Source organism: Marmota marmota, unplaced genomic scaffold (genome assembly GCF_001458135.2).
Source record: "Marmota marmota marmota unplaced genomic scaffold, marMar, whole genome shotgun sequence".
Classification (NCBI taxonomy): domain Eukaryota; kingdom Metazoa; phylum Chordata; class Mammalia; order Rodentia; family Sciuridae; genus Marmota; species Marmota marmota.
In genome coordinates, this window is record NW_026000026.1 from 77300983 (window position 1) to 77316179 (window position 15197).

At 32.1% G+C, this 15197-nt stretch overlaps 1 protein-coding gene across 1 annotated transcript in view; it reads left to right on the forward strand.

Annotated features, from left to right (window-relative positions):
• The window catches only part of Tcerg1 (transcription elongation regulator 1), a 61668-nt gene extending 47912 nt beyond the window's left edge, over positions 1 to 13756 (forward strand). The window contains exons 17-22 of the mRNA XM_048811745.1: positions 3936 to 4086; positions 7630 to 7794; positions 8101 to 8283; positions 12811 to 12990; positions 13430 to 13575; positions 13673 to 13756. Coding sequence (XP_048667702.1) covers positions 3936 to 4086; positions 7630 to 7794; positions 8101 to 8283; positions 12811 to 12990; positions 13430 to 13537 — 787 coding nt within the window. The 3' untranslated portion in view covers positions 13538 to 13575; positions 13673 to 13756. The remainder of the gene's footprint in view (positions 1 to 3935; positions 4087 to 7629; positions 7795 to 8100; positions 8284 to 12810; positions 12991 to 13429; positions 13576 to 13672) is intronic.
• Positions 13757 to 15197: the final 1441 nt, after the last annotated feature.

Here is a 15197-nt window from a genome sequence, read left to right on the forward strand (position 1 = left end):
TGGTGTGTGACATCACACCTAGCTATGAAACTATGTATTTGTTTTGGCAATGCTGGGGATCAAATCCAGTACTTCACTAGGCAAGTACTGTACTAGTGAGCTTTACGTCCCTATCCTCATGGAAAATTTCTAAAACTATAGAGTAGAATCCTGGAGTCTCTGTGTATAAAAGTTCATCTTGTTAGTGGAGGTAGGGAAGAGTGATGGTGTTGTAGATAATATATTTGGTATAGTTTTATTTTTGAAATGTGAAACGAAACCTATGGTATTAAAACAAATTTCAGAAAATAAAAGTAATAGAGTGTTTGTGACCATGAAGAATGTAATATTCTTCAGGGGGTTGTAGAGTTTCAGACTCTTCAAGTGGTCTTGATTTTTTTCTTAGTTAGAAGGATAAATTCATGGGTCATAGTTGACTGTGCTATAAAAGACATTTTTGGGGCAGTTGAGGAAATTGGAATATATGTTTGATAGTAAATTATATTTGAAAATTCTTAATTTTCCTGAGTTATTGTGGTTATGGTAGAAAACAGCTTTACTCTCAGGAGTTGCATGCTGAAATAGTTATAGATGAAGGTATATGACGTCTGTAACTTATTTCCAAGTGATTTAATAAGATCTAGTTATTAAAACTCTTTATGGGTCTGGGAATAATCAAAACTCCAAAGAGGTTTTCCTTTTGTAGATCTAAGTCTTATTAAATCACAGTATCCTGCTGGTGTTATTTTTGGGCAGATAGAATTATTAAAGTAACTCTACAATGCAGGTTACTTCAGAAAATTAAAAAAAAAAAAACACAGTGTGCTATATTTCTACTTTGGTACATTTAATTCTAACATATGGATTAGGCCCATTTCTAGTTAGTAGAAGCAAACAAGGAGGAACTTAAAAGTGAGAATACTGTCCATGGAATTAATTTTTTGCTTTGATTTGGAAAACCACTCTCACAAAAGTCTTAATAGTGTCTAGTAAATATAGAATGCTGGGGATTGTTCCAAGGGAAAAAATGACTGAGCATTACTTAACTGTGCCTATTCCTTCTCTGTCTTTTTCTTTAAATGGAAATTTCAGGTATGCTATGGTCAACTATACTTCCATCTTGCCTGGACCCCTACCACCAACTCACTCATTTCCCCCAAAAGTATTTCGTTTTAACATGTGTTTTAAAGTAGTGTTTTTCAGGATTAAGTATTAGTCGTGTTAAAAAAATTATGCACACAAATCTAATGATATGATTTCATTTTAGCCCATTATAATAAAAGATAATATTTTATTTTATAAGTAATGTATAAAATGATTCAATTTCACTTCTACACTTTGGTTTTGCGTTTTAAAAGATTCATTCTTTAAGCATAGTAATATGTTATTTTAATCTTAAAATTATAAAACAAGGTGTTTAATTTATATGAACACAGATGTAATGGACTTTATTATCCTTTTTCTGGGATACAGATTTTTGTTTTACTTTAAAATTTTATTAGGGCTGCATATTTATTTTTTAAACCAGGTTTGCAGTATAATCTATTGTTCAGAATATTGAGTTAATGCAATTTGACATTGTGACTAATTTGATTTCATACAAAAGATAATTATAATCTGGCTTTGTTTACCCAGAGTATAAAAATAAGTTACCTATGAGTGCTATTTTTAAATTTTTAGTTAATGTCTTAACTTTGAAATTCTAATCAGTTAATTTTTTAAATAATTTTTTAAAAATAAGTTGTAACAATTTTTGTTTTAACACATATAAGGGTGTATTTTTCTTTTTGCATTGGAATAGTTTTTTGAGGGGAAGATAAGCTTTTTCCTTCTAAAATATGCTAAACATATGGGGTATTTTATTAGAAAATTATTACTATTTTAAGTTGAATACTTCAAATATTTAAATATCTACCAAATATATTTGAAAGTTTATAATGCCTAGTCATATTTTTTTAAAAAAACACCTAACATTATAACTTAACCTGCTTAGAGTTTGCTGAACTTTGGGGGTCTGTAAATTGATGTTTTCATCGAATTTAGGAAGATTTTGGCTAGTATTTTTTCTGCCCTCATTCACTGTTTGCTCTTTTGGGGGGTTCTATTTACACATATGTTAAAGTGTTTGATATTATCTTACAGGACCCTCTAATCTTTTTTGTTTGTTTGATCTCTTTTGATTAGATGATAGTTATTGATCTAAACCTAAAGTAAATTACTCTTTATTTTACTCTATCTATTCTCACATGAGACGTATCAGGTTCATTTTTCCTTGCAGCTTAAATTCTTGTTTTCTATTTTTCATATCTCTGTTGAAACTTCCTCTCTCTTCATTTATTAAGACCATATTTTCAATTGTTGGAACCTATTTTAAAATCTTTAATTCTTCCAATGCTATTAAAATAGCCGTTTTAAGTACTTGTCTTCTTAGAATAGCATCTGGACATTTTGTGTTCAGTTTTTACTAACATAAATTTTTTTTTTCCTATCACTTACAAGTCTCTTTCTGTTGTGATTTTTTTTTAATTTATTGAAAATATTGACATTGTGGATGATATGTAGAGACTCAGTCTGTTGTCTTCAGGTGAAGAGTGGGAATTTTTGTTTCAACAGACATTTTAATTATCAGGTATCCCCTTAATTTTAGGCTTTAATTTGTTAGGGTAGATGTGTTTTTCTCAACCTCCTAGCTCTCTCCCTTGTGGATATTTTGTGTATTTTGTTAGCTTGATAACTGTTTTTCCTCCAGCACTGATGAATCTCTATTATCTCTTTTTTGCTCTTAACCCTGTGACACCATGGTAGGAAAGCATTTTCTGGTTGTCCAAACTCTTGGGCAGTTTGGCTTTATCTGTGGACTCTTCAGAAGTCACCCTAAGTGGGATTTTTCTGGGTTACTCTCTCTATAACTTTTCCTTCTCCTCTTCTTCTTCCCCACCCCACAACCCCAGTTGTACTGGGAATTGAATTCAGAGATGTTGTATCATTGAGCTAGAAACATCTCTAGCCCTTTTTATTTTTTAATCTTGATGTAGGATCTAGGATCTTGCTAAGTTTCTGATACTGGCATTGAACTTGTGATCCTCCTGCTTTAGCCTCTGGAGTCATTAGGATTTGGGGGAGGGGGTCCCAGGGATTGAGCCCAAAGGCTGTTAAGTACTGAACCACATTGCCAACCCTTTTTAATGTTTTATTTACAGATAGGGTCTTTCAGAGTTATTTAGAGCCCCGCTAAGTTGCCGATACTGGCCTCAAACTTCAATCCTCTTATCTCAGCCTCCCTAGATCTTGGGATTACAGGCATGCACCACCATGCCCAGCTTCATTGGGAATCTTTATAGTTTCTTCCTCTACTCTTTTAGCACCCAAGCTCAGATATTTTCCTCTTGTAGCTTTGGGACCACTATGCTCCACTTGCAGTCTGGCTTTCTGGGAAATGGAAGGAAAACTGCCTGAGGGTCAATGGCAATAGGACTTGTTTTGCGAATTTCTCTTCTCTTGTTTTCTGATGATCTCTAGAAATTAGTTGCCTCATACACTTTGTACAGGGTTATAGTTATTTAAGGAAAGAAAGCTAATGCAGTAAGAGTTATTTCATACAATTAGAAACAGGTTTCATTTTAGGGTAAAAGTAGATGAACTCCTAAATCTGTTGAAGTATAGATATTCTTTGATCTCTGATCTCCTGCCTCTTTTTTTTTTCTGTTTAAAATAGTTTGTGTGTGTACACATATGTATATATCTATTTGTAATTCCATGTTGATGGCATAAAGGTTACTAATCACATTTTCACTCTTTAGCCCATTTTACTTGTTCTTTTTGTGTCTTATTATTCATTGTTTAGGTAGATTTTGGGATTTTGTGTGTCTGGTATATATTTTTACTGGGAAAATGATATCTTCTCTACACGCAGAAGTAGCTCAACCAAAGTTAGCACACTTATCATTTTGTTACAGAGTTACTTTTAGTGAATTTGCAGCCAAACATGCTAAAGATTCAAGATTCAAAGCAATTGAAAAGATGAAAGATAGAGAAGCATTGTTTAATGAATTTGTGGCAGCTGCAAGGAAGAAAGAGAAAGAGGATTCGAAGACCAGAGGTGAGAAGGTAAGATGGTTTCAGTTCCACTGTGCAGTTCATGAGAATGTGAATGGGAAAGAACTAATCTGGTGCTGTTTCTAACCTCATTTATGGGCATAAATAATTGGACCTATGTTTGCTTTTTGTTTTTTTAAGTTATCTTTTACAATTGTTTATATGTATATGTGCTATCAGTTTACTTCCATGATACTTATTTTAGTAGTTGCACTAAACTATATAGGATTGCTTTACATTTTATTAACACTAAAATGCCTGGTAAGTGCAGAATTGGCTTTTAGGACTGCCTGCTCAGTGGGACCTGCTAAATGCCTGCTAAGATTTCAAAACTCTTCATAGGTTCTAACATTTGAATTTCAAAGAACTTCTTTATCTTTTTTTTTTTTTACCCCCTAAAAAAATAGCATTTTAGTGACTTTCTAATCTTTCAGTGAACCTATCTTACATATAAATTATTGCTTATCAAAAGTAAAGGTCAGTTATAAAAGATTAATAAATTCCAAATGTCATTTGATAGCAATGTCAGGAGTAGAGAGGCACTCACCACTGAGGAGGCAGATTGGTGGGGAGAGAGCACCAGTGGTGTGTGAACCATCAAAACATGCAGCCATTCTCCTTAGCGTCCTGGTGTGCTTTATGAATGGGGGGAAATAACCTCTGGAACCTAATCATTCTTGACATTTAAAATCACTGCTTATTCTGGGAAGTTAAAACATTACAGCTTATATTAAGAAATGTTAATGAATAGTTTGTTTCATTTAACTTCTAGAATAACCTGAAAGAAAATCAAGTAATTAAATGTTTAATAGTGTATGATAGTTTTTATACAAGTTGAATATGTTTCTTTGCATTTTTAACCTAATTTTCTTTCTCTGAATGCTTTTTTGTAACTATTTTGTATATTCTGTTTTATAATGAGTGGGTAGACTTTACAGTTTTGTGCTGTGCGGCCTGCTAATCAGTGCAGTCTGACAGTTGTCATCTAACCTGCAAACTATTATGGGATTCCCTAGTGAGGAAAGAATTGGTATCTCTATATGATAACATTAGCCCTTCTCAGTTCCTGTACTTAACTTTTTTTTTTTAGTACTTTTCTTTGTGAAATGGTGAGAATTTTGCCCAGAATGTGTTAATTTAAAAAATGAAATTAAGTAGACATGATATATAAGTAAATTATCTATTTTTTTTAATTGCAAAGTAATAATAAATCAGGAAATTGATAAAGGGAAACATCTGAGCCAGTTTAACAAATGCAAAATCAATTCTAACTAGTCTATCAAAGGAGAAATTGTTAAGGGTTTAAGTGTAGTATATTTATATTCACATTCTGAGAATATTTGATACATGAAATTTTATGACTTTTCTTTCATGACTTCCACTGTATTATTTGTATTCTTATGAAGTATATTGTCTATAAAGGCTTAAAATTAACTGACTTCTGGTGAAATCTGTTTTTCTTTTTTCTTAAGTAGCAAGTTTTTGTGTGTTTTTTGTTTGTTAGTTTGTTTTTTTTTTTTTTTTAAGAGACTATCTCTCTGAGTTGCTTAGAGCCTTGCTAAATTGCTGAGGCTGCTTTGAACTCTCAGTCCTCCTGTTTCAGCCTCCTGAGCTGCTGGGATTATAAGTTTATTTGTTTACTTTTTTCTTATAAGCAAGTTTTGTAAGGTTGTGGTTCAAATACATTTTAGAATATCACGCTTGATGTTACATGTAATGGAATTAATCTTCTTTTAATGAAGTTGGTATTTTTCTCTTTTTTAAATTTCCTGCTAAATAAGTTAAATAATTTTGTAATAGGGAAGAAAACAGGGAGAATATCTGGATCTTGACTTGAAGTAATGGTAAATGACAATTTATAACATTGATACAGCTCTCAAATAACTTGCACAGTTAAGCCACTTATAGCCTGCCATGATAATCTCTCCCAATGAAAGGAAGTTAAAATTTAATTTTACTTATGGTTTGTTTATATATGATAAATTTTTAAAAACTATATGATAACCCTTACTTTATAGGGTTATCTAAGTTAATATGAATTTCTTTGGTTTAGAAAAATTCCTGTTTGTTAGAAATTGTGTGTTTTAACATAGGTGTTGTAAATTTTGCACTTAGTTTTTAAACAAATCTAGGAATTTGTTTTCATCATACAAAGTAGACAAGATGAATAGAAATTATATCACTACTATCAAGTACTTTCTTTTTTATGACACTTTTTTTTTGTATATTCTGAAAATTTGTTGCTTTAAAATATTTGTTGCTTTAAAAAATGTCCTTCACCATAGACAATTTGTGAAGCACTGTGATAGAGCCCAAATGAGTGTTTTCTTAATAACTGTCTTGAAATATTGGGTTTATGAACATTACTCACTAATGTAAATGGAATTAAGAGCCAAATTCAGCGGTGGAGAGATCCACAATTAATTAGTTCTTCTCTTCTAAAAAATATTTCTGATGTAGATGATGTATTTCTTATAACTTTACAAATGTTTTCCAGAAAGGATCTTAACCTCCTTTAATAAGAGAAATGAGGTTGTAAGGGGGATTGATAGGGTAGGAATAGGCAGAAGGAATGATTCATTTCTTTTTGTACACACATCTTAAATTCTGATTGCATTTCTAATTTCTTATTCCCTTAGGCAGAAATATTTAATCCCTATGGTGGGGAGGGTCTTGACATAGTCAGAATCCTTTGTTGAAATGATTTTGGCTACACTGGGAACATATCTGTGGTAGGAATACAAAGTAATTAAAATAAGATTGAATTTTTAAAACATTTAGGTCCTCAAAAGTTTGTAAAAATAAATGCTTTTACTTTTTCTTCCTGTTTAAAAAATAAATATATTTTTGGAGTAGGGTCTTAAGAATTAATATTATTTAATTCTTATCTTTGGTACTTAGTAGTTAAGTATGGTATTTGACAAACACTTAAAAAGTACAGAAAATTTAAAAGTAGTTCTTTTGATAATGATTAATTCTGATCAATGTAGAAATTATTTTCTTATATGTCAAGGGACAAACATTGCTCTTTTTACCAGAATACAAATTTTTACCCTATTTTGATTTTAGGCATTTAACACTATTGTAATGACTTAATATTTGTGCTTAGTGAGTTCTCCTATTTTAATAATTGAAAAATTTATTCATCAGTTTTTAAGATGTTGTTCTTGCCAACTTGATGTTATTTTGCTATCAATTCATAAGCCTGTTGATATTCTCCATGAAAACAGTGGCAATTCTGAGGTCAAAAGTTAAGCAAACCAAAAAAGTTTTATTTCTACGTTGTTTTTTCTTTATAAAATACAACTTATTTTGAATTTGACAGATTTTTAAGTGAGAGTCTGTATGCTTATTGATTTTTATTTTTTAAATAAAGGAGCAATTCTGTTATCCTCTTTTACTAAGATTTATTCTATTCTAAATGCATTTTTAAAGTTGTTATTCTCATATTTAAGGTAAGTAAATGTTATTTTTTCTACTTGTAAATATTTAGCTATGATAATTTTATCATGATGTATTATTCTCTCCCATCCCACTACTTGTTTTAAAATATAGATTAAATCAGATTTCTTTGAACTATTATCAAATCATCACTTGGACAGTCAGTCTCGGTGGAGCAAAGTAAAAGACAAAGTAGAAAGCGATCCACGCTACAAAGCAGTGGATAGTTCATCAATGAGAGAAGACCTTTTCAAACAGTACATTGAAAAAATAGCCAAGGTAACCATTGTGTTTACTTGTTTGTTTGTTTTTTTTTTTTAAGTTATACATGACAGTGGAGTGTCATTGTGTTACTTGTACCATTATAACTGAATAATAATTCTTAACTATTTAAACGGTATGTTTTGTGGGGGAAGTTGGAAATGTTGGTATTCTTAACATAAAAATCTGGTAGTTGATTTGGGAATGATACTGGTTAAAAACTAGATTCAAGTGTTTTTTTTTTTTTTTTGGCAAGCTAATTATTCTATGAAACCATATTTTGATGGAGTTGGTGAGAAAAATAATATAATTTTACTTTTACAGAATTTAGACTCAGAAAAAGAAAAGGAACTTGAAAGGCAAGCCCGCATTGAGGCAAGCCTTCGGGAAAGGGAAAGGGAGGTTCAAAAAGCTCGTTCAGAACAAACAAAAGAAATAGATCGAGAGCGAGAGCAACACAAAAGAGAAGAAGCTATCCAGAATTTCAAGGCTCTTCTGTCTGACATGGTATTTGTTAACCCCCGCCCCCTTCTAAAGTACTGGATATCAGAAATCTGTTATATTGCCTAATTTTGAACATTTAACATTCTTTGACTACAAGAGATAATTTGTTGTTTACAAAGCTTTAAAAATCAAATACTTGGTATTAGCACTGTAGAATAGGGAAATTAGTTATTTAACAAATTTGGAAATGTAGATGTTTTGCATATATGAAAATTCATAATTGTTTGGTCTCAAAATTTTTTAATTGTTGATGAAAGCCATCTTAATTACTCACTTACCTGCCATAGTAATAATTGGCCTTTTTTCTTGATGATTTAGGGTCATCATTGTGATGATCAATTATTGTACATGTAGATGGTATGAGATGTAGGACTGAAGGTGTACTGACCCCAGGAGATACCCTGAAACTTTCTTGAAATCTTCTGCCTTACCTCTTAGGGTTGTTGAGGTATGTAGGGTTTTTTGTCCCTACACTGATGCCCCCCCCCCCAGACTGCTATTCTGTATAAATATACTCTGTTATATTTTGCCTTCTCCTTGTCACCTGATTCATGCACTTCTTTTCTGTCTTTAAATGGGACTCTTTCTATTATTCTTTTGCTGCTTCTAACTTTTCTTTTTTCCATGTTCTGGACAATTCCAGTAGTTTTGAAATTTCTCTCTCTTCCTTTAACATTTCTTCAAGTTTATCTACTTTATTGCTATCCTAGAAATCTTTGTGCATGGAACACTTGCCTAGCATGCACAAGGCCCTGAGTTCGCTCCAGAACACACACACACAGACACACACACACACGAAAAGCAGATCTGATTTTGTTATTCTCCTAATTACTTGCAGGAGGTGAAGGTTCTCTGTATTTACAGCAGGTCAAATGCAGCTCTTTAGCATAATATGAAATGCAGTTCTTTCCTTGATTTTCCCCACTTTATCATCTTTGCTTTCCTCAGTTGTTCCTTGAGTTCCAACATTGCTAAACTGTCCTCTAATGACCCATACCATCATACCATTGTTTTATAGCAATCCTTTCATCAAGAATGCTTTCAAACTGTTCCTCCTACAGTGACACACTTTCTCATTCTTTAAGAGTGCACACAAATCTCTTCTGTGAGGCTACTCTCTGTCCGGCAGGTAGATTTAATCTCATTGTTCTTTTTATCATCCTTGTGATTAGCATACACATTGTAGCATTTACTACATGTAATTATTTGTTTACGTGTTTGTCCTTAAAAAAAAAGTGTACTCAGTAACATCTCATTTTGTAGTTCCAGTGCTAAACACAGTATTTATCTGGCACATATTTAGATTTTTGATAAACAATGGCTGAATATGCATTTGTAAATATTTCTTTCCTATCTTTTTATCTTTTCACTCTCCCATATTGGATATTATTTTTATTTGTCAGATCATACTTGTATACACTTATGGAGCACACTGTAATCTTACTGTGTTTATATAATGTAGAATAGTTAAATCAAGCTAAATAACATAACCATCACTTTGCATAATCATTTCTTATGTTGAGACATTTCAAATTTATAGTTGTTTTCAATATGTAATACAATATTATTAACAAGTCACCCTGCTGTGCAGATTTCAAAACTCATTCTTGCACTGTCTAAAACTTTGTACCCTTTGCCCACTAAGTCCCCATTATCTTCCCCATTCTTTACCACTCCTTTCTGTTGTCTCCTGTGAGTTCAACTTTTTTAGATTCCACATTTAAATAAGATCATATGGTTTTTGTCTTTTCTCTGCCTGGCTTATTTCACTTAACAGTGTTCTAGGTTTACAAATGACAGGATTTCATTTCTTTTAAAGGCAGAATTACCATTATGCGTTTTATATATTTGCATGTATCTGTTATATTTATTTACATAGATATTATATTTCTTATTCTTCACTGATGAACACTTAGTTATAATGCTGCAGTGAATACTTGGGAGAGTTGTTCTCCCTTCAACATGATGATTTTAGTTACTTTGTATATATACCCAGAAAGGGGATTAGTGAATCTCATGGTGGTTTTGGTTTTAGTTACCTGAGGAACTGCCTATGCTAATTTACATTGTCACCGACAGTGTATGAAAGTTCCCATTCTCACTAAAAGACTTCTTTCATCTTTTTGATAAAAGACATACTTAGGACTTTGTGGTAATACACATCTGTAATCCTAGCCTAGGAGGCTGAGGCAGGAGGATCACAAGTTCAAGGCCAGCCAAAGCAACTAAGTGAGGCCTTAAGCAACTTAGTGAGGAGACCCTGTCTCAAAATAAAAAATAAAAAAGGGCTGGGTATATGGCTCAGTTGTAAAGTACCTCTGGGTTCAATCACTAGCACACGTAGACACACACAAAAAGTCATACTTAGGTATGAGGTAATATCTCACTGTGGTTTAAATTTTCATTTCTTAAAATGATTAGTGATGCTGAGCATTTTTTCATGTTCCCTAATGGCCATTTGTATGTCTTTTGAGAAGCGTGTGTTTATGTCCTTTGCCCATTTTTTAATCTGGTTATTTTTTTTTTTCTTGTTGAGTTCCTTGAATACCTTAATATTTGGATTATTTATCCAACTGTGGTTTGCATTTATTTTTTCACATTTTGCACATTGTTTTTTAATTTGTTGTTTCTTTTGCTGTGAAGTTTTTAGTTTGATTCAATCCCATTGGTTTGTCTATTTTTGTTTTTGTTGTTAGTGCTTTCAGGGTTATATCCAAAAAATAATTGTTTGGACCAGCGATGTAGAGCTTTTCCCCTACGTTTTCTTCTCTGAGTTATAACAGTTTCAGGTGTTCTGAATTTTGAGGTTTTTTTTTTTAATAAATGATGTGAGACTGGCATCCATTTTTATTTCTCTGCATGTGTGAATATTCAGTTTTAACTAGTACCAATTATTGGAAATAATTGTCCTTTCCCTGTTGTCTGTTCTTGATACTTTTAACTATAAATGCATGGGTTTATTTCTGGGACTTTTTGCCCTGTTCCTTTGGTTGATGTGCCTGTTATTATGCCAGTACCATGTTGCTTGGGTTATAGTTGCTCTATAATATATCTTGAAATCAGGGAGTATGATGACTCCAGCTTTGTTCTTTTTGTTCAAGATTGGTTAGCTCTTATGAGTCTTTTGTGGTCTCATGAATTTGAAGTATTGAAAATAATACTGTTTTTGCAAAAAATAACATTGGAATTTTGATGAGGATTGCCCTGAATCTGTAGATCACTTTGGGTAGTGTGTACATTTAACGATATTAATTCTTCCAATCTGTGCACACAGGATTTTGTTCAACTTATTGTGTTTTCTTCATTTTTTTCATCAGCATTTATAGTTTTCAGTATTTAGGTTCTTCTTCCTCAGTTAAATTTATACCTAAGTATTTTCTTTTTTGTTAGTTTGTTGTTAGTCTGTGAAAATGCTACTAACTTTTAATGGAGATTTGTATCCTACAACTTTACCAAATTTGTTTTATCAGTTTAATAGTTTTTAGGTGGAGTCTTCATCTAGATCATACTATCAACAGACAGACAATTTTACTTCTTCCTGTCTTGTTGGGATATCTTTTATTTCTCTTGCCTAATTGCTGTGGCTAGGACATTCTGCTGAATGTAGTAGTTGAAAAGGAATGGTGAAGAGTGGGCACATTGTCTTGTTCCTAATCTTAGAGGAAAAGTTTTCAACTTTATATGGTTGGGTATGATGTTAGCTCTTGGTTTGTCTTATAAGGTCTTCATTGTTTTGAGATATATTTCTTCTATAACTAATTTGTTGAGTTTTTATTGTGACAGTTATTTTGTCCAATGCTTTTTCTGTTATCTATTGATGATCATATCATTTTGTTAATATGGTATTTTATAGTTAATTGATTTTGTTATGTTATCTTGTCTTTTTGACTCCATTATGTCTTGCTTATGCTTGGAAGAGTTCTAGTAGGTAGTTGATAAATCTAAATTTGAGCTCAAGATTTATTGTGTTGCTTTTTTTTGAGATCTTTGGTATTCTAAGAATACAAATTAATGCCACATATTTGTAAGGTATTAGTACCTAACTACTGTTTAAAGTTCTTACAGATTATGTTTGATGGGAGATAATGTCTCATCATTTTTCCCCACCTTCCCGATTCCTAAATATGTATTTGATAGCTTAGGTGAGCAGTGGGGAGGTAAGAATTCTGGCTTAAAGTATGCTTTTAGTGATTTATTAACTAGGAGTTATCCTAAGCTTTTTTTTCTTTATCATTGGCAATACACATTGCTTATTTGTTAATTAAATTTGTGGTACTCAAGTGTCTTGAACTAATTAACTTGCTAAAAGTTCTATTTAAATGGCCTTTTAACACAAGATTCACTTTTAATCTATTAAAGGAATATATTTTTCAGAAATTGTTACCTCTTAGTTTCTGAATGTGATTTTACCTTTTTAAAATGGATTATCATTCCTCAACTAAATAATTGGCCTCTTATTGTTGAAATATGAAAAGTCCATTTGGTATATATATATATATATATATATATATATATATTCTCTGTGTTTAGGTACGTTCTTCAGATGTGTCATGGTCTGATACTCGGAGGACCCTCCGAAAAGATCACCGCTGGGAATCTGGATCCTTATTGGAAAGAGAGGAGAAAGAGAAGCTTTTTAATGAACACATTGAAGCACTCACCAAAAAGAAAAGGGAGCACTTTAGGCAACTTCTGGATGAAACCTCTGCGGTGAGAGTCTCTATTTTTCCTATCTTTCATCTGGATGAATCTTCCATATTTCAAAAGTAAAACATTGATATGATCTTTAGTGTCATGGTCTTTAGACCTATTACTGGAATCCATAGTTTTTATGACACTCTCCTGATTTTTTTCTCTTTTGAATATGTTATAGCATTCTTACTATTTAGAAATTACTTCTTTTTGCAGTTTTCAAATTCATAACTGCTCCCGTACTAATAATTCAAATTGTCCTTAGTTGTGTGTGATCAGTGATCCCTCCTGATTATAGATTTAGTAAATTCCTTCTTTGCTCCATTTTCAATTTGGTACTATGGCCCCTTGTTTGGCAGTTTGTACCCTTTGTTATCCAGGTTTTGTTCCTGTTTATCTGCTCTCTTTTTGGTGATGGTTTCTTCAGAAGTTATGATGTTTGCCCATGTAAATACAGGGTTTGCAGGTGATTGTCTTAGGCCACCTTGAAAGTATGGCCATGAAAATAACTCTTGTGGCAAGCCAACAAAAAGAAATTGCATTAAAGCTGCTTCCCTGTCCCTAACTAGTCCAGTTACGCTTGGGCATTACAAGAGATCGCAGGTCAGTGTGTAATATTATGTACCATATGTGCTGCAGTTTGACCCCCTAAATAAAAGTGAATTGTATTTATGTTATTTATTCACTTGTCTTTTCAAAGATTACCTTAACATCCACATGGAAAGAAGTTAAAAAAATCATTAAAGAAGATCCTCGGTGTATTAAGTTCTCTTCTAGTGACAGGGTAAGAAGATTTTGTCTGGGATTTACTGTCAGTTTATACATATTGATTGGGTACTTAATCAGCAGCACTAGTTTATTTTTTATTTTTTAAGAGACTCATAATTTTATTGCCAAGTTTCAGGGAGGGGAGTTCCAATCTGCCCCAGTATATTAATATCTTGACCAAAATGAAGTTGATGGTTTTAAGTCAGTTTCAATTGTATGAAAAATGAATCTGAATTTTAAATTCATTTTTTTTTCATATTAAGAAGGCATTATCTAAAGTTAAATTATATTTCTTAGAGGTAAACTTGTGTTTTGCAATCATAAAGATTTAATGAAGCTATGGTTTTATTTTACATTCAAGTCCCACTAGATAGACCTATTCATGGCAGTTGATATCAAGATATCAAAACACCTGACTTTTTAAGCCACGCTAACAGAACATTACAATGAGATCCTGAGTTCTTGTATGTTCCAGAGACTTTGCAGTACAGAAAACTCTCAGAAGTTTATAAAAACTGAGCCCTTTTGTCATGCGCTCTGGCTCTAGTATAGAAAACAAATTCACCTAAAGTTTAAAATAGTGTATGATGTTAAGAAAAGTATTCCTCACTATTTTTATCCCTTGACCCTTTATGTGTTCTTTCTTCCCATCATTCCCTTGCCTGGTTGGTTTCTTTAGGTCTGGTATCTAAAAACCCATAGATCTAATATTCTTCCCCTTCATACTCTAGTAAGTTGGATTTTCATTAGCTGGACCACAAAATATACATGACTGGGAAAGAGTTGTAGACTGATTAAATTAGAAACCCACTCCCAGTTTCCAACTTACCTGTTTAGAATTGGTAGTAAGGCCCTTTTTTACTAGAAAGTTAAATGCTCAGTGTAAGTCATTTGTAAGTTCTGAGTGTTTCCTTATACTTGATGTATACATAAATTATATCCTATTAGTGTCTTTGTGCTTTAAGATATGTCAGTAGGAAATGAACACTTAAGCCTTCATCTCTTTATTTTTAAAAAGATTTTTACAAAACTCTTGAGGTTGTTATGAATATTAAAGGAGATGTTTGTAAAATGCTTGGCAGTGTAGTGCTTCATGGTTTCTTATTCTTGCTTTTTAAAATTTTTTGCCTTAATATGCATTGCAAATTGTACACTTCAGTGAATTTTATAGGACCTGGAATGTATTTGATAGTCTTTTTGACTTTTTAATTTTATTACATGTGTTAACATGTAATTAACTGGTTTAATGAATAATTAATGTTCATTTTGGAAGTAGTCCCCCCACCCCCAAATGATCTCATTTTCTTTGTGTGTTTTTTTTTTTTTTTTCCAGAAAAAACAAAGAGAGTTTGAAGAATACATCAGAGACAAGTACATCACAGCTAAAGCTGACTTTAGGACACTTTTGAAAGAGACCAAATTTATAACATATAGGTGCGTGTATTGAAATGTTTCAT